This window comes from Fusarium oxysporum, chromosome 1 (assembly GCF_000149955.1).
Source record: "Fusarium oxysporum f. sp. lycopersici 4287 chromosome 1, whole genome shotgun sequence".
NCBI lineage: Eukaryota > Fungi > Ascomycota > Sordariomycetes > Hypocreales > Nectriaceae > Fusarium > Fusarium oxysporum.
Window position 1 is genome coordinate 5,025,992 of NC_030986.1, and position 17,924 is coordinate 5,043,915.

At 49.0% G+C, this 17,924-nt stretch overlaps 7 protein-coding genes across 7 annotated transcripts; 4 read left to right on the forward strand and 3 right to left on the reverse strand.

Annotated features, from left to right (window-relative positions):
- The first annotated feature begins 131 nt into the window (after positions 1–131).
- FOXG_01073 (uncharacterized protein) lies at positions 132–4,851 on the forward strand. Its single transcript, XM_018377808.1, has 4 exons — positions 132–2,033; positions 2,085–2,456; positions 2,511–2,828; positions 2,880–4,851. The coding sequence occupies exons 1-4, from the start codon at positions 2,022–2,024 to the stop codon at positions 4,698–4,700; spliced, it is 2,523 nt and encodes an 840-aa protein (XP_018233600.1). The 5' UTR covers positions 132–2,021; the 3' UTR covers positions 4,701–4,851.
- On the reverse strand, positions 4,608–5,902 carry FOXG_01074 (succinate dehydrogenase (ubiquinone) membrane anchor subunit). The gene is made up of 3 exons (XM_018377809.1): positions 5,568–5,902; positions 5,500–5,517; positions 4,608–5,419 (listed from the first exon to the last, which is right to left on the reverse strand). Exons 1-3 carry the CDS (start codon positions 5,743–5,745, stop codon positions 5,067–5,069), a joined length of 549 nt encoding a protein of 182 aa, XP_018233601.1. The 5' UTR covers positions 5,746–5,902; the 3' UTR covers positions 4,608–5,066.
- A 157-nt stretch (positions 5,903–6,059) lies between these two features.
- Positions 6,060–9,039, forward strand: FOXG_01075 (tyrosyl-tRNA synthetase). The gene is made up of 3 exons (XM_018377810.1): positions 6,060–6,426; positions 6,483–6,923; positions 6,980–9,039. The coding sequence occupies exons 1-3, from the start codon at positions 6,194–6,196 to the stop codon at positions 8,151–8,153; spliced, it is 1,848 nt and encodes a 615-aa protein (XP_018233602.1). The 5' UTR covers positions 6,060–6,193; the 3' UTR covers positions 8,154–9,039.
- Positions 8,165–10,150, reverse strand: FOXG_01076 (uncharacterized protein). Its single transcript, XM_018377811.1, has 3 exons — positions 9,582–10,150; positions 9,093–9,530; positions 8,165–9,038 (listed from the first exon to the last, which is right to left on the reverse strand). The coding sequence occupies exons 1-3, from the start codon at positions 9,622–9,624 to the stop codon at positions 8,284–8,286; spliced, it is 1,236 nt and encodes a 411-aa protein (XP_018233603.1). The 5' UTR covers positions 9,625–10,150; the 3' UTR covers positions 8,165–8,283.
- Positions 10,151–10,921: 771 nt separating this feature from the next.
- On the forward strand, positions 10,922–12,319 carry FOXG_01077 (uncharacterized protein; the record flags this gene model as incomplete). The annotated part of the gene is made up of 2 exons (XM_018377812.1): positions 10,922–11,359; positions 11,414–12,319. The coding sequence occupies 2 exons, from the start codon at positions 10,922–10,924 to the stop codon at positions 12,317–12,319; spliced, it is 1,344 nt and encodes a 447-aa protein (XP_018233604.1).
- Positions 12,320–12,922: 603 nt separating this feature from the next.
- Positions 12,923–14,087, forward strand: FOXG_01078 (NADPH2:quinone reductase; the record flags this gene model as incomplete). Its single annotated transcript, XM_018377813.1, has 4 exons — positions 12,923–12,955; positions 13,011–13,146; positions 13,197–13,508; positions 13,558–14,087. 4 exons carry the CDS (start codon positions 12,923–12,925, stop codon positions 14,085–14,087), a joined length of 1,011 nt encoding a protein of 336 aa, XP_018233605.1.
- A 4-nt stretch (positions 14,088–14,091) lies between these two features.
- FOXG_01079 (uncharacterized protein) lies at positions 14,092–17,780 on the reverse strand. The gene is made up of 2 exons (XM_018377814.1): positions 17,351–17,780; positions 14,092–17,297 (listed from the first exon to the last, which is right to left on the reverse strand). Exons 1-2 carry the CDS (start codon positions 17,513–17,515, stop codon positions 14,319–14,321), a joined length of 3,144 nt encoding a protein of 1,047 aa, XP_018233606.1. The 5' UTR covers positions 17,516–17,780; the 3' UTR covers positions 14,092–14,318.
- Positions 17,781–17,924: the final 144 nt, after the last annotated feature.

Consider the following 17,924-nt stretch of genomic DNA (forward strand, 5'->3'; position numbering starts at 1 on the left):
CAGCTGAGGGGAAACAGATGCCCCGGATGAGACCCTTGCACTTGGAAGAGCAGGCACGGAATATGTTTAGTTCCGTTCCTTTCCTTTCAAGAACTATCAGAAGCAAACAATTGAATGCAAGCATCTTTGATCGTGAAGTCTCTGATATAAGTACAAGTCACTGTCGCTAACGGCTCTTCTCCTGATCCTTACCTAGTATTCAATTCTTGATGTAAAGCACATACTGAGGTCAATCAACGACGCGACAACTCATTGACACTCACATAAATGACGACTCTTTCTACAGTAATGATTCCAGAAAGTAAATGACGAGAACCACGATTGATGCAAGAGCCGGACCACAGCAATCCGACTTCAAATACAAACATCTTCTTCCAGAAAGTCCATTGATTTGACTTATTCAAATACGGCAGCGAAAGGCATTATCTAACTGATTTCAGACACCCCTCGAGAGCGAGGAATTTGACTTGAAACCAAGGTGTCAAAATTAACTAATCTATAGGCATACTAAGTTAGACCAACTTTTCATAAGTCTTTTTGTCATTTAGGATAGAAGTCCTAAGCTTTCTTGCTACATAGACACATACATAGGTAGATACTACCTACGAAGACTTGGACCTCAAAGCCACCAAGTATTTCCGGGGTTTTAACCAAGTTAACTGCATTCTTGCCAGCAATTTATTTTCACGACCAAGATCGCGTTGTCTGTCCTGCACTGGATAAATCATGCATAAAACACGCAATGACTCGCAGTGCAACCTTTCTATAGGTGCAAAGGAGTTGCACGTTCTTCGATAGCTCTTCTTACTCGCAGCAAACCAGAAGAAAGCCCTCAACTTCACTCAAAACTTGGACTTTGGAAAACAAGTTAATGGTACTTCTGTCCTGTCGACAAACACCAACGCTCGAAGCATCAGCGTCACCTATTAGCAAGCCATTCATGTTCAAAGGATCCATGGACAATTAGTTTGGGCGAGAGCATGATAATTCGGAATTATTGTCATTACTTCCCAGAACGATTGATTCTTGCTCATACTCAGATCCAGCGACGTGGCCATTGCAGCCGATAACTCCCGCACAGTTCAATTGGCTTTTCTTCATTGCAACACAAAATCTCTTGAATCTCATTCCAATTGTCTGGGTTCTCTCATTTATCCGTACGTCAGTGTTGATGGCCACATGTGGTTGGCTACCATCGTCTGATTGGTCGTTGCGATTCCCTTTTGGAACGACCCGACTAATACGAAAACACCAAGCACATCTAACCTGTGCAAATAACAGTTTACGGCACTTCGGTTTCTTTTCACCTGTTAAGATTCGTCTCTGATTTAAGGATGTTTGCTCTTGGAGTGAAGAGTCAATACAGCAATGTCTTGTTCATTGTGAGAGTCAACCTCTGTCATCACCACAACCCATGCTCGAGAAGCCTCGTCACCCTCGGCTCTTCAAGCCCATGATCGTCAACTATACTCAGTTGAAACCACTTGCTAACTATATACCCCACTCACACGCCACGAGCAAGAGTAACTACTCATAGCGAACGAAGGATGGCACATGTTTGCCGCCGTCGCAGCCTTGCAAGACCCTTGAAACTCTATCAACTCTGAACATGTGCTTCAGCTATTGGCTCCCACCTCCATCACCCACCTTATAGCTCATACCTAGAGTGAGCCCTGGCGGCGGGGTTATCGTGGCTATCTGGTGGGGTTGAGCAGATCAACAGGGACCTCCATACACATGAGCAAGTAGATTCGCGTTGAGCACATCGTGTGCGAGGCGTCAGAGCTGCCGACTACGTACAATGGCCGTTGTACCGAGACAATGTACCCGGATTGGTTTTCGAGCCAGGTCTCCTTGGTTGTCAACTCGCGTGCCTCGACCTATATATCCCTGGCTCGCCGTGTCCTTGTTGCTCGATTTTTCATCTGTTTTCAACTTGATCGTGTGAACAGCTTTCAACACTGCTTCAATAGCTCCCTTCTTTCAACACTCATTCTCTCATCATACAATGAGAGAGTATCATGGCTTCTCATGTAAGCCTGCACCATGTCCCCAACTCCAATGCCTGCTAATTAACATGCCAGGGTGGTAACATGTTGTCCTTGGCTAACGCTCAGTCTCTTCTGGCCGGCATCGTTGCTACTGCTCTCAGCACGCTCTGCCTCACCTCAATCTTCTCCAGTAAGAGTCAGGACGAAGCCCCGGGCCTGATTAAATCTTTCTTCCTTTTCTTCTACTCCTCCTTCATCAAACCCCACCAGGGCGGCAAAAAGGGCAATCAACAAGATGCCCTTGAGAGCTTCTACAAGAAGCAAGCCGGGGCTTATGATGCTACCCGAAAAGTCCTCCTTCGTGGTCGTGAGGACATGCTGGCTCTTGTTGCCGCGCAGATCCAGGCAAAGCTGACGGACGATGCGCCTAAGAATGGCAACAAGAACAAGCGAATCTGGGTTGATGTGAGCTGCTATGACAACCATGTTGTTGCAACAAATGACTGATATGTTATACAGATTGGCGGTGGCACTGGCTTCAACATTGAGGCCATGGGCGCATTCGTCGATGTCCCAACCTTCTTCTCGAGCGTATACCTCGTCGACTTCTCCCCTTCTCTCTGTGAAGTGGCACGAAAGCGATTTGAACGCCTTGGCTGGAAGAATGTCAAGGTTGTCTGTGAGGACGCTCGCAAGTTCCGTCTTGAGGATTATGAATCTGGCATGCCTTCAAAGTCGATTCCTCCTCGTTCCCCTGCTCTGAGCTACTTTGACAAGCCTCGCCCTGACTTTGGTGGAGCGGATTTGATCACCATGTCTTACAGCTTGTCCATGATTGTATGTCTCACTGTGCTTTGAAGTCTACGACGCGCTGACATGTTACTATAGCCCGACTACTATTCAGTCATTGACTCTGTGATTTCTCTTCTCTCACCCCAAGGTATCTTGGGAGTGGTAGACTTTTACGTCCAGAACCAGGTTGACTTTGCCTTCCGAAACTACACTGGTGGTCTTGTCGACCGTCACGTCAACTTCTTGTCCCGAAGCTTTTGGCGCTCTTGGTTCGATCTTGACCGGGTTGGTCTTGAGCCCAGTCGCCGAGATTACCTCGAGTACAAGTTTGGTACTGTCCTTAATGTGAACACTCGCAACAAGGGCCTCGGAGCTATCCCCTACTACATCTGGCTCGGATGCCACAAGAAGCCTTTCTCGTCGTCTAGTCTTCCCCACGAGATTGTTGAACGCATTGACGCCCTGGTTACAGAGTCCCCTTACCTGTACCCTGCCAACCACGGAGATGCCCTGACTCGAGCCATTGAAAGGTCTGCTCCTGAGATTCGATCTAAGGCGTTCCTCACTGCAGTTCAGAATCTGTCTTCCAACCTCCCTCTTCCCTCGTTCTTCTACCAGAACCACCATTGGCGCATCTACTACGATGAACAGCTCCCCAAGCACACTCAGTTCAAGGATGAGTACATCTATGCTTTCACTTGGGAGGACACTCGTGTTGATGAGCGCCTCTTGAAGCTCGGTGCTGATGACAAGGTCCTGGCCATTACTTCTGCTGGTGACAACATTCTCTCATATCTCCTTCAAAGCCCTGCCCGTGTTCATGCTGTCGACTTGAACCCCACCCAGAACCACCTGCTCGAACTCAAGGCTGCTTCTTACACTGCCCTCCCATATGAGGATTTCTGGAAGATCTTTGGAGACGGAAAGCATCCTCACTTCCGTGAGTTGCTCATCACCAAACTCTCTCCTCATCTTTCTGGCCGCGCATTCCAGTACTGGCTCAAGAACGTCCATGTCTTCCAGAACAGCAGTGGTTACGGTCTTTACGATACCGGAGGTTCTCGCCACGCTATCCGTGTCTTCCGTTGGATTGCCCGGATCTTTGGTCTGCAGAAGGCTGTGAAGCAGCTCCTTGAGGCGAAGACTCTGAATGAGCAGCGAGAGATCTGGCGACGAAAGATCCGCCCCGCTCTTCTCTCTAAGCTTGTCTGTAATCTGGTTGTCTCTCAGGAGAGCTTCCTCTGGGCTGCTCTTGGTGTTCCTAAGAACCAGCTGGCCATGATTGAGGCTGATCACGCCGAGTCGGACCTCGTGAAGGGTCCCAAGCCTGCCGCCAAGAACACTCGCTCTCATGCTATTTGGCACTACATGGTCAACACTCTTGACCCTGTCGCTGAGGAGACTCACATAGCTGCTGATAACCCTTACTACTATGTTTGCATGGATGGCAAGTTCTCTCCCAAGTGTCACCCTGATTATCTCAGCCCCAGGGCCCACGCCAAACTCTCTCGCCCCAATGCTCTTGATGGTCTCCGTATTCACACTGATGAGCTCGAGGAGGTCATTGCACGCATCACCCCCGGTACTCTGACTGTTGCCGTCGTCATGGACAGCATGGACTGGTTCGACACTGGATCTCGGGCCGCTGCCGCCCAGATCACTAAGCTTAACCGGGCTTTGGCTATGGGTGGTCGTGTGCTGCTCCGTTCTTCGGCCTTGACCCCATGGTACGTCAAAGAGTTTGAGGCTCATGGCTTCTCACCTAAGCGACATGGTGCTCGCCTCGATGGAGCCTGCATTGACCGTGTCAATATGTATGCTAGTTGCTGGATTTGCACCAAGTCGGAGAACTTGCCTCCTCCCACCCCCGAGATGGATCGTGCTGGAGGCTCTGAGATTACTTCTTTGACTATCTAACTCGGACAGCTGGATTGGACTGAGATAAGGATTTGATATTGCGGAAATTAGTACAGAACAGAATAACGAGCTTGAACAATAAAAATTGATATTGCGCAGCTGCTTCTTAGCCTTCATCCTGCTAGACTCTGAAAGCGTTGACAAAGCCTACAAATTTCACAAACCAAGACGCGCTGGAAACCAGAAACCGGAACCTTAGGTTCGGTAGTAAAGTAAAAGAGCCGTCTTATGTGAAATTGACGCAATCTTCGTTAACTCAAAGGAAATTTTTCTATACAGGTGTCTGCAGTCACAAATCTGCGCGACAAGTAGTACTATCAACAGCATCCTTCATACCTTACACACGCCAATCAACGCTCAACCACTTTATGCCTTCCACACTCGTCGGACAGCCTCGGTGATACCAACGTCGTTGGTCTCGAACTCGTACAGTCCAACACCAACGAGGACAGTCGCAATGTTGAGGAGCCAGTTGAAGATCTTTCGGAGGCCGGGGTAGGTCCTTGAGGGAATGTAGTCGATGACGACCTGCTGGAAGCCCATGTGGGAGTGGAGGAGCAGAACACTGCAGAGGATGGCGTCGAGAGTAGGGTTGAGAGATCCAGCGGCGAAGGGAGCGACGGTCAAGGGGACGAGGCCGGCGGCGAGGAGACGCTCGAAGGTCCAGTGGTAAGAGCCGTGCGCGGCGTTGGGCTCGGGGATGGGAGCAGGGTCGTTGACTAGATTATATGTTAGTAATTGATATTCATATCATGTGAAGCCGGTCAAGTTGCGACTCGGCTTCTGGTTGTATTCGTACCACCACCCTCGATGCGCTCTGTGAATACGTTAGCATATGGTCCTTATAATAAAGGTACTGGTACGCACGAGGTCCGGGAGGGAGAATAGCAGATCGTCGAGCAGTGTTGTGGAAAGCAGCGACACCCTTAAGCTGAGATCGGATGCTAGGCATAGGCATGAAGGTGGTTCGGGTCGCGGGGACAGCGGCCAATCGAGAAGCCATAGCGGTCTGCCTAAGCAGAGAGGAACGCGCAATTGAGGCCATTTTGAAGCGTTGAATGATCTATTCTTGTTGATGTTGTCGCGGCGCTCAATTGGTGGCTGCTTCGAAGGGCGTTAGTGGTTTAGAGGAAGAATTGAATTGATGATGTCGACCTCAATCAATTCGAACTGGCCCGGAACTGGATGTCCTACCATTGCCGAGGATCTCGAATTACCTCTTTTGTGATTGGTTCAAGGCGTCCCGAAGGTTTCCCTGTGGTGTGGATACCTCTGGCTGTCACGGAGCCAATAGCGCTGTTTCGTCAATGACATCTGTGATTGGTCAATATTTGAAGATCCTATCCGACGTCGCTTGGATTTTTTTGGGCTAACAGCTTCGAGCCCATGATGCCCAGATTTGTTTGAGTTGGAGAAGAGTTGGATCCTTAAGACGGTTTCTTTCTTTGTCGTCCCATTGATTTCCAACTGAGCAATTGCTCAATCCGTCCACCATGGCGATCCATGCCACCATCTCGAAACTTGGGCCCTCACGAACAACCATATATTCGAGATGCCTTAATGCACAACGGTCTCTCCAAGTTCGAAACGTTGCTACGACGTACCTCAAAAAAGTTGCAGAAGGCGAGGAAAGATGGAAAGAGAGGGCAGAAAAGATTCAGAATGGCGAGATTCCACACACATGGGATGTTCTTCAAGAACGAGGATATATCAAGGATGTGGCAGGGTATGCGACACTACCCATGATCCTCAACTCGACTATCTATCTAACTTATACATTAGATCCCCCGATAAGATCAAGGAGATTATGCGTGTCCGTAGAATAGGCTCCTACGTCGGTATCGATCCCACCGCCGACTCGATGCACGTCGGTCACTTGCTACCTCTAATGCCCATGTTCTGGATGTGGTTCCACGGTTATCCTGCTGTCACATTGATCGGTGGCTCGACTGCCCGTATTGGTGATCCTACCGACCGACTCGAGAGCCGAACGATTCTTTCCAATGCCGATATTTCCAAGAACATCACAAAGATTCACGTCCAATTGACGAAGTTATGGAAAAATGTCCACATATTAAAGCAGAAGTACGGATATGAGGAGGACTGGGCTGCCACACATCGGTTGTTGAACAACAACATGTGGCTAGGGAACCTTACTCTTTATGATTTTGCCAAGAGGATAGCCAGACATACAAGAATCGGACCTATGCTGGCAAGGGATACGTGAGTAACCCTCAAACCCAGAAACTGCCATTCAGAGTGCTAATAAAGACTTGTAGTGTTAAGCGAAAGATGACTGAAGGAGACGGTATGTCTCTCGGCGAGTTTATGTATCCTCTTCTTCAAGGGTGGGATTTCTGGCATATGTACAACAAACTTGGCATTCAGATGCAGATTGGAGGCTCAGATCAGTATGGCAACATCACTGCTGGAATCGATGCCCTCAAGACCATTCGCGAGACCGAAGAGGCACCCCACCTGAAGATGCCTTCAACCTGGGATCATGAGCCAGTAGGTTTCACCGTGCCTTTATTAACAGATTCTGCCGGCAACAAGTTCGGTAAAAGTGCTGGCAATGCTATATGGTTGGATGAGTTCAAGACAACGGCATTCGACTTGTACGGTTATTTTGTTCGAAGGTCTGACGAGGAGGTTGAGAATTTGCTCAAGATGTTCACATTTATGCCTTTGGAGCAGATCTCCAAGCTCATGGAGGAGCACCGAGCAGCTCCCCAGGAGCGAAAGGCACAGCATACTTTGGCTTTCGAGGTTCTTTCACTTATTCACGGATCTCAGAAGGCTGTTCAGGAAGCCAAGCAGCACGAATTCCGATTTGGTACCAAGCTACCTCGCGGTATTGTCAACGAGCCCACGGCAGATACTGGCATCGTCACCGTCAACAATGCTCCAAGAAGCGATATTCAACTTCCCCGCTCCATCATGGGCATGTCGCCGGCAAAGATTCTCCACGCTGTTGGTCTCGCATCCAGCAGCAGTGAAGGTCAGCGTCTGCTCTCTGCACAAGGCGCCTATATCGCCGCGCAGCCTGGTCAGAAGAGGGGACTCGTCCCCGGCAATCTGTCCTGGACTCCTATGAAGGCTTGGTTCCCCGAAGAGACTGCCAAGTTCCTCATTGACGAGCGTATGCTCATCATGCGCAAGGGCAAGCACAACGTCCGAATCGTCGAGCTCATCAGCGATGAAGAGTGGAAGAAGAGCGGCCAGATCTACCCTGGCCAGCCCGGTACTGGTCTCCTGCGCAGAATGAAGGAGGAGCTGAAGAAAGAGATTGAAGCGAAGGGTAGGTCAGTATCAGACAAGGAGCTTACTGAAATTGCCACGAGGAAGAAAGACCAATTGAATGTTGCCAATAACTCAGATATTGAGCTGCCCAATAAGCACGATGTGCGTGAGAGGCGGGCTCGACTTACATGGGATAGGAGAGACAAATGAGGGGCTGCCTGCGCAGGATCGGCTTGTGTTTGCCGTGTAACATAACACTGTAGTATATTGTAATCTGCATGATACCATAGATATGATGTAAAATGTTAAAAATGATGGGTATAAAAGTTTGAAATTGGATCTATCTATAAAAGACTGCCAAGTCCCCCTTTGGAACTGGCAACTTCTTGAGTTTCTCCATAATTTCACTGTCCGTCATGTTCTGCTCTGTGATAATTTGGTCAAAGTGGTGACAGCCATCCGTATACTTCTGCAGTGGATCTCCTCCTGGGACAGGCCGGCTTTGGCCAGAGGCTAAGGCGGCAAGATATTGCTTAGAGACGACGAATTTGTGAACGCGGTATATGCAACCTTTTATGACACCGAACTGAACAAATCTGCGAACGTCAACGAAGCGGAGGACCTCGAATCCCGTGTCTTGGTGCCCCTTGAGCCATTCCATGACGGATTTTCCAGGAGCAAAGGTGGACATGAGTTTGATAAGATGATAGTTGCTCACAAGGCCGCGTCCGTGAGATACATATGCAGCACACTCATCAACCATCCCGTCAACATTTCGGATAAAGTCATGGATCCCAGGCCGTGGAGCGTAGCATGCCGTGAAAAAGAACATGTCAAGAAGTAGAATAGTGTCGTAGTAGAGGAGATGGCGTAGTGCAGTTTTTGCTAGCTCAAGAGAGACAGAAGCAGCGTGAGCGATACGTCGAACATCAGAAACACCGTCGATGTGAGATATGACTTTCTGAAGGGTGAGATCCCAGGTCGGATCCATAATGTCCGAGAATTTGGCTTTTGGGACAGGGACATGCCAGCCTCGAACCCTAGGAGGATCCATGTGGTGAGGGAAGAGCTTCATGTTGATAGTATTGGCTTCGTCTGCAAATTCATTAGTATCAAGTCCGTTCCAGCGACAAAGTTAGCTTAGCTTACCAACTGGAATCATGCACTCTCCATAATTGTCCAAATCCTCCTTAACAATCTCAAGCAAACTATCAATCGGTCTCCTCCCAGATCCTTTAGTCTCTGCATTTTGGCTCAGATACTCGTTCTGTTTTTCCATCTCAGAAAAGGTAGAGGCTAGACCACGAACGACGCGCTCATAAGGAACGTGATCGACATCAGCGTCGAGCACGAGGCCGAAGTTGAAGATGAACTCATTTCGAAGATACTTGGTGTGAGGAATAACAACTGGGTATCCTAGGACAGTATACTTTCCGTCTGGTGTGTTGATGGTGAGATAGCGATTGCAGAAGGCTTGTCTAGGAATGATGTACTCATGGAGTACGTCGAAGTCGATGAGAGGGGATTTGGTTGAGCCTTCGACGGGGGTTATGCAGCCTGCGGGAGACTGTGCGACGATCTTGGGGCCTGAGGGGCATTAGCAAAGATATATGAACTCATTGGTCTTTGACAATTTACCCTCTTGGGGGAAGAATCTGGCGTAAAAGATGCCTTGAATCATGATGAACTTGGGGTCATTATCTGGTATTAATCAGAGATGTTGAGATTGACTCTGGCCATTCACTGGTGTATATATATGTATGAAAGAGATGGTATCTTTTCTTCTAGGCGATTCAGCTCATTCCATTTTGTCAATAATTTGAGCGCATCATATTGAAGCTTCAGATGAGAGTTGAAGATGGTTTAGTGAAGCTATGTTCGCAGTTCAACTCAATTGAGATCAAGACCAACGCCCCACGCTAGTGGTTACCCTGTATCAACCCAAGACCCTCGTAAAAAGTGTAGTGTGGTGTGTTCATTATTGAACGTCAAGATGAGTATAATTAATTGAGATCTCCTGCCAAAGTCTTCTCGCCATCATCTAACTAATCTCATTTTTTTTTCGGAACATTGCGCTGTTTAAGCCTTTTTGAACAAACGGAACCGAATACCTGCGAGAGCGAGATGGGTGCTTGAATCATAGTTTATATGCAGCCTAAAGCCACAAAGTGTCACCCATGAGGCCCAAAGGAGGTATGAAAAGGGGAATAATTTTAATACATGACGTCCGCCTTTTCGGTTAAAGAGGTTGAGAAGAGGTCTAGTCCGTATCTCCCGGAAATGATGTTGACTTCGCCGTGATTACTGGAATCTGGCTACAGAAGATGATGGACGGTGGTGGAATAAGATGCTATGTGTTAATATGCTTGAGAGAGAACCCTTCAAGAGAAATGATCCTGTCTCATAAAAGTCTTTTGATACATATCGTAACTCACATGAAAAGTCTCTATTTACAGAATATTTCTTTTTTTTACTTCTCCAAATCCTGTCCTGATTAATCGACTCTACCATTCATTCTATTTGATAATTATCCAGAGCGCGTCATTGGCAGTAAAAGTTGCCCCACGTCACTACCGACTGACAATACCACCTGAGCCTGCCCCAACCCGAGCCCGGGCTGCCTGCGCCTGCATCTGCAGTTGATCCAATTGAGTAACTCAGCACTTACCGTATGGGACTGGGCCTTGACGTTTAGTCTACCCTCCACTTCTTCTCAGGCTTCGCTCGATTTACCTGCTTTCAACTTCGCCTTCAACATCGTCTTAGCCCAAGACCACACCTTTCCTCCCAACATCCCCAGACAATAAACTATTCCTATTGACAATAACAGCATATTTGGGCACAGCTCTCGAGATCACTCATTGTTACTTCTGCACTCAAGAGCTCCCTCCCCGCTCTTGTTCCATCCTCACCCCCCCCCGCTATCGCTATTCAACCCCCTCGTTGCGCCGCGCCACGCCATATCGCCAGTTTACACAATGGCCGACAACCCCGAGCCGAGCGCTGACTCTCAGATCACCTTCAAGGTGAAGACTTCCTCAGACAGCACGCATAGCATCACTATCAACGATACAGCAACTGTCCTCGACCTCAAGACTAAGCTCGCGGGAGAGGACTTTGAGAACATTCCCGTTGAACGACAGCGCCTAATCTACTCTGGCCGAGTCATGAAGAACGATGATGCGCTGAGCACTTACAAGATTAAGCACAACAACACAATCCACATGGTCAAGAGCGCTGCCAGCAATCAGCAGCCGAACCAAACTCCCACCGCCAACACCTCCACATCGACTCCCGCCCCCACCAACATGGCTTCAGGCACAGCCAACCAACCTTTTGCCAACTTGACTGGTGCTCGATATGCTGGGTTTGGAAATGGCCTTCCCGGGCTTGACATGTTTGGGCCCGACGGTGGTGTACGTACGAACGATGCACTGTGGATGTCGACTGTTGCTGACACATACTCTTAGATGGGCGCTCCTATGGACGAGGCACGAATTCAACGACTCATGTCCGATCCCAACGTTCAACAATCTATGAACGAGGCTCTCAACAATCCCGATTTTATCAACATGCTGATCGATTCGAACCCTATGCTTCGAAATCTTCCCAACGCCCGAGAAATCATCACATCACCATTTATGCGACAGATGATGAGCAGCCCCGAGATGATGAGCCAGGCTATGCGTATGCAGCGAAGCATGCAAGGAGGAGAGGCTGGAGCTTTCCCAGCTCCTGGTGCTACTGATACCACACCCCAGGGCGCAGCCAGCGGAGGAAATGCGCAGGGCCAACAAGGCCAGGCAAACCCTTTCGCCAACCCATTTCTCTCAGGCATGATGGGAGGCCAACAGGGAGGCAACGCCCCTGACATGGCTCAGTTGATGCAGCAGCTCCAGGGACTTCGCTCACTGTACGGAGACGTCGGCCAGGGACAGACAGCGACGGGACAGACGGGACAGACTGGCACAGGGAACACACCCAGCCAAGGAGCGACGGACAGTTCGGCCGATGCGCAAACTTCTGGAACAACGCCCAGCCAAGGTGGTGCGCAGCAGGGCTCAACCACTAGCCCACCTCCCGCGAACCCATTCGCTGCGCTCTTCCCTCCTCCCGGAGCTGGCGCCCAGCCCAATAACCCCTTTGGTATGAACCCCGAGATGATGCAGCAGATGATGCAAATGCTCGGTGGTGGTGGATTGGACTCGGCTCCTGCGGCTCCTGCTGATAACCGACCTCCGGAAGAGCGCTACGCTGAGCAATTGCGCCAGCTTAATGACATGGGTTTCTTTGACTTTGACCGCAATGTTGCGGCGCTGCGTCGAAGTGGTGGAAGTGTTCAGGGTGCCATTGAGCATTTGCTCAGCGGACCTTGAACGACAGGCCCAGCGTGGAGAGCTTAGGGGTAGAACCCAGTGTTTGCCCACTTCAGTTGGGAGGGGCATTTGAGTCAAGACTGGCCAGACGAGCTGAGCAATACAGGTTGATTGGGGAGATATCCTCTAGGTGAAGCATGGTGTGGTCATAAATATCAGGTTTGGAACAGAGAGTATTTCGAACTTCAACGACAACTTGTTTTAATGTGATTTGTAATTAGCCATGACTCTGATTATAGCTTAACTCATGAAGCTGGAGTGCTAATAGGGACATCATGGATTTTGATGTAATCGTATTGGTGTAGTCCACTATACAAGTTAACAATTAGCTAAAGTAGGTGCCGATCGCCGGGGGAAGATGCCTCGGCTCATGGATCTCTTCCCCGCGTAACCCCAGACTCTGGCCGCGACAAGGTAACCGACGTCAGCTATTAAATCTGTTCTTTTTCTTTTTCTTTTGCGACATCTCTGATCTCTCCTCCACTTGTCACGTAAACTATATATTGTGATTTCTTAGTCAACTCTTGATCACCTCCAATTACTTACGTGACGGAACTTCACTCACAATACCCAGCCAAACACATATCAACAACCATATCCATCATGCGCGGCATCCAAATCACAGAATACCTCAAGGTGAGCTCCCAATGTCACCAATCGCTTCCATCGAATACACTAACAAACTCAAAAGGGCCCTGAACAGCTCAAGGTCTCAGATCTTCCCGATCCTAAGCCCACAGACGATGAATATCTCATCCAAGTCCACGCCGCCGCCGCCAACTTCTTCGATATCTTACAAATCCAAGGAAAATATCAAAACCAACCTCGTAAGCTCATCCTCATGAGCACTCACTCACAGAATACTAATCCTGCATAGCTTTTCCCTGGATCGCCGGCGCCGAATTCGCAGGTACCGTCATCGCCACACCCAAGGATAGCTCCAACCCCAAGTTTCCTGTTGGATCCCGAGTCTTTGGCGCATCCCAGGGCGCTTTCGCGACAAAGATCAAGGCGATAGAAGATACACTCCTGCCTGTTCCCGATGGCTGGTCGTTCAAGGAGGCGGCTGGTCTGTTTGTTACTGCGCCTACAAGTTATGGCGCTTTGGTTGTGAGAGCGGGTATCAAGAAGGGCGATTACGTACTTGTCCATGCTGCAGCTGGTGGTGTTGGTCTTGCAGCCGTTCAAGGTATGGGAGTCTCTGAATTTGTGATGAGATGAGAACTGACAAAAAATAGTGGCCAAGGCTTTTGGCGCGACTGTCATTGCGACAGCTTCTACACAGCATAAGCTCGATATCGCAAAGTCTTATGGCGCTGACCATGTTATCTCTTACAACGACGCTACATGGCCCGCTAAGGTCAAGGCTCTGACCCCCGACTCTCGCGGCGTCGACATCGTCTACGACCCCGTTGGTTTAATTGATCTCTCCACAAAGTGCACAGCCTGGAACGGCCGAATTCTCGTCATCGGTTTCGCTGCTGGCAAGATCGAAAAGGTGGCCATGAACAAGGTTCTCCTTAAGAACATCTCTATTGTTGGACTTCACTGGGGTGCTTATTCTATCCATGAGAGGGAGACGATACCCAAGGTGTGGAATGGCATCATGGATCTTGTTAAGCAGGGTAAGCTCAGGGGTACTGAGTATACGGACGAGGAGTTTGTTGGTCTTGAGAGGACTGGAGCTGCTTTGAAGGCTCTTGGTGGCCGGGGGACTTGGGGTAAGGTTGTCATTAAGATACCTGAGGAGGGACAGAGCAAGCTATAAATGGCGGCCGTATGCAATATTTGACCGAAGGAATAGATTTATGTTACTGGTTATTCAATTCACTGAGCCAACAATAATTGAGAGAGGATTTCATCGCAAGCTTCAGCCTTTTGTGCGAAACCGTTAACAATGGTCTAATCTTATTGTAAATCCATCCCTGGTGTATCATTTCCCAATTCATCATCGTAATATTCTCCTACTCTAATCCCATGTCCAATGATATTTATTATCTTACTGCTGCTGCTGCTGTTGTTGCTGAACACCGGAAGCCATTTGCTGAAACTTGTCCAGCACCTCTTTATCTACATTGAGAGCCCACTGCTCCTGGAAGGCTTGCTCACCCCCAACCCTGTTCACTAAATCCTGCAAGCGCATCTTGACAAAATCGAAGGCGTGAACTGTATGAATGGGATCTTTGGCTTCCATATTGCGTTCCGCAATGATCTTGGGGGTATCATATTCGGTGGTCTCCAAAGGACCCCATATCAGAGTATCAGTGCCATTGGCCACGCCGTCTTGGAGATCGGAAATCACGTTAATCCACATGTCGAAGTAGTCTTGAAGTTTGCTCAACACAAGCTCTTGGACAGGTGACGACAATTCCAGTAATCTTGTCAAGCCAAGAAGATAGAGTTTCTGCCGCTCAATGTGGTCCATACTTGACATATGTGAGAACCACTCAGATGATAGCCAGGCCCAGACCTGATCAAGTGAACCCATATTGGTCAGCATCTGGCTGAAGAGTGTGGGTTCAGCGAGAGCCAATCGTCCTAGAATGGCAAAGTAATCTGTCTCAGTGATAGTACTGAGTTTGCTGACCTTTCGGTTAGGACCTGTGGTCTGATGTGATTCCCAAGCGTCATGTAGGTTTCCGAGGATTTTGTTCATAAAGCCGATTTCAACCATATCCTGTAGGATAACTGAAACGCCGGTCGAGCCGCCAAGCTCTACAGCGGCCCGGATAAAATTCTCAATGCAACTAGTACCCATACGAACTTGTTCTCGGCTCTTTGAATCTAAGATATTAGACAAGGCGCTCAATGTCGGGCGACGCAGGCGGTCTTCTAGCATAGAAGCAGGAGCAAGAAGGATATAAGACTCAACAGCTGTTAGAGCCAGTGAGGCCGTCTCACTATCATACTCGAGTAGTGGCAGAGCAAGTTCTGCAATGTTTATCAACTCAGGAGCCAGGGGAGCATAGCTCTGCATGAGGATATTATTCCACAATTCCAAAGACTCATCAATTAAATGGAGGTGTAGGTCTGATCCTCGACGGGCTGCTTCAGAGAGGAGTGGCAGCATGAAATGCTGATATCGTTGTGAATCGGGGCCCATGCTCATGACCAGGGCTGCGAAAATTGACGTTACCGCTTGTTTAATCATGTACTCTTCAGCCCCCGAGTTCTCCCAAACCGTAGGAAGAGCCGACATGAGCTGGTCTCCAAACTGGGATACTTGCTCTTCCATTCGTGTAACCAGGATTCTAATGGACTCAAGGATAGCCAACTTAGTCTCATCGACATCAACACTTTGAACGAGGTTGATGAGCTGCGATAAAACATCAGAAGTGTATGGCAGGAAAGCGTCCACATTAAAGTCAAGCTCATCAGCGATCCATCGTAGTTGTCGGGCAGCTGTAATTCTGACAACCACATCATTGGTCTCATCCTCAGGGTTGAGGAAATGCCGGTAGATTTGGTAGACAATCGGCCTACTTGAGTCATCGAGCTTGATAGGAGCCCACTGACTCACAAGGATGGCGATTCGTCGCCGCAGTACCTTACAGAGGCCGCCTTGTAGACGTGCGTCATTGACAATCGTTGAAGCCAGAACGGCATCGAAGTCAAACACATGATGAACATGAGCAGCGGCGAGGCCCATTGCAGTATACACCGCCTCTTTGGTAGCAATATCGGCCTGGGGATCTTGTGCTGTCTGGAAATAAGACAACAGGGGAGGGACTAGCAAGTCCTTATAGTTTGTGAGAAGATCGAGGAACAGCTTTTCAGCACATGGCCTTACTTCCCACTCATAAGCGTTTCCTTCGCTCTGTTCTTGTTGCTCCCACTCCTCTGGATCTTCCTCCCAACCTTCAAGATCCGACTTACGGAAGACAAAGAGATGGGTGATGATGGAGTTAACAATTTGAATGACGAGATCAGGTTTCAAAAGTTCCGATTTGATCAGGTTCTTAGCCTTTTCTTGCTCGGCCTTTGTTTCTGGGCTTCGCCATCTAAAAGTCTGGACATGCTGGAATCCTATTCGAACGCATGACCTCAGAAGGAGAAGTCCCTTGAGCGCCAGTCTTTCTAGTACGGGGCCCTCGACCTTGGATTTTGCAGATCCGGTCTCTGATGGGCCTTGTCTGATACCGCCAGACTTGTCGAATACCTCTGCAAACTTGGCAACCAGCTCCCAATATGATTGCACCAATGGGATGGAGTTGGGAAGAAACACAAAGCTGGCGGCATGCTGCTCAGCCATGTCAATGTGCAGCTTGGTAAATTGGAGCAAGTGCTTGCCAACAACTTCTTGATAATTTGGTGGGACTGCCGAGTCATGACTAACAAGGTTGAGGAGCTGCCCGAACTGGTTCTGTGACAAAGTCCAGAATTGCTCAACGGTGTTGTCACTGTGGGGGCGCTCGTAGCCCATAATAACAAGCCGACGAAGGACTCGAAGAGCAAGTAAGCTGTTGAGCATAGCCAGGTTGACTTCCTCCTGACCTCCTGGCCCACCAGTAAGGAAGCCCATCCATGCCTGGGACTTTTCTGAGTAGACTTCGCTTAGAACGTGAACAATCTCAGGGGTGACCGATTGCAGAGCGGTCTGGTTCTTTCGCATGCGTGCGGTTCCCAGTTCCTTTACCACTCGTAGTAGAATTTCGAGGATGCCATGAAGATGTCTCTGGTTACCATTTCGCGATGAACGGAGGAGTTCGATAATATTGCCCATAGCATCTGGCCATTCGCCAGGATAATCGATTCTAACGATCTTCGCGACCACCAGAGCATTGTGTAGAGCAAGGTTGGTGTGCTCTTCCTCGATAGAACCTTGGAACAGCCGCGAGCGTATCAAGCTCTTCTCGTCTGGCTTTATACTGTTCTTGACATGGTTAAACAATCGCCAATAGCGGTCAATACCATTCTTGAGCTGAATGATGGCGAGAAATCGAACTTCGTAGGCGAGGGACTTGTCGAGGTAGACAGCCTGCCAGCTTGTTAGTGCCTGGAAAAGAGTCTCGATCTCGAGGATAGGCTCACCTGCAACGAAGAATAGTAGCCTGATTGGAGCTCCCATGATGTTAGTTGTTGCCCTGCCGTTTGACGCTGCGCATAGTCAGTTGAAGTGGCTGACTGCAGCGTCTGGTAGAGCGACTGCAAAGACAGCGGGTTCGCATCGGCTGGGACTTCGATAGCAAAGCTCATGGTGAGAGCCAGCAGCGGCTTATGTCCGTGGGAGCCGCAGGATTAGTTAGGACTTGAAAGGCTAAAGACGGTAATAGAGAAATAAGAGAGCGAGAGCCTCGTTGTGTGAGTGCGAAGAGAAATAACGGTATGAAGAAGAGTGTGAATTTTGGCTAGTCGAGATGCTCACGCAGTTGCTCTGTTTGTATGGATGGCGGGGTTCCATTAGGTTGTTAGCGTTGGGGAGGGGTCACACAAAGACCCAAAGACCCATGCCACAATGTCCATAACCACTATAGAACAAAGGGACTGTACATTCAGCTTCTGACCTCACCTTTCATATATGGAATTACATATGATCTGACCTACCTGAGTTTGACCTACCAATCTATCAGCATGATTGCGTTTTTTATAAGTTTATATGCAGATA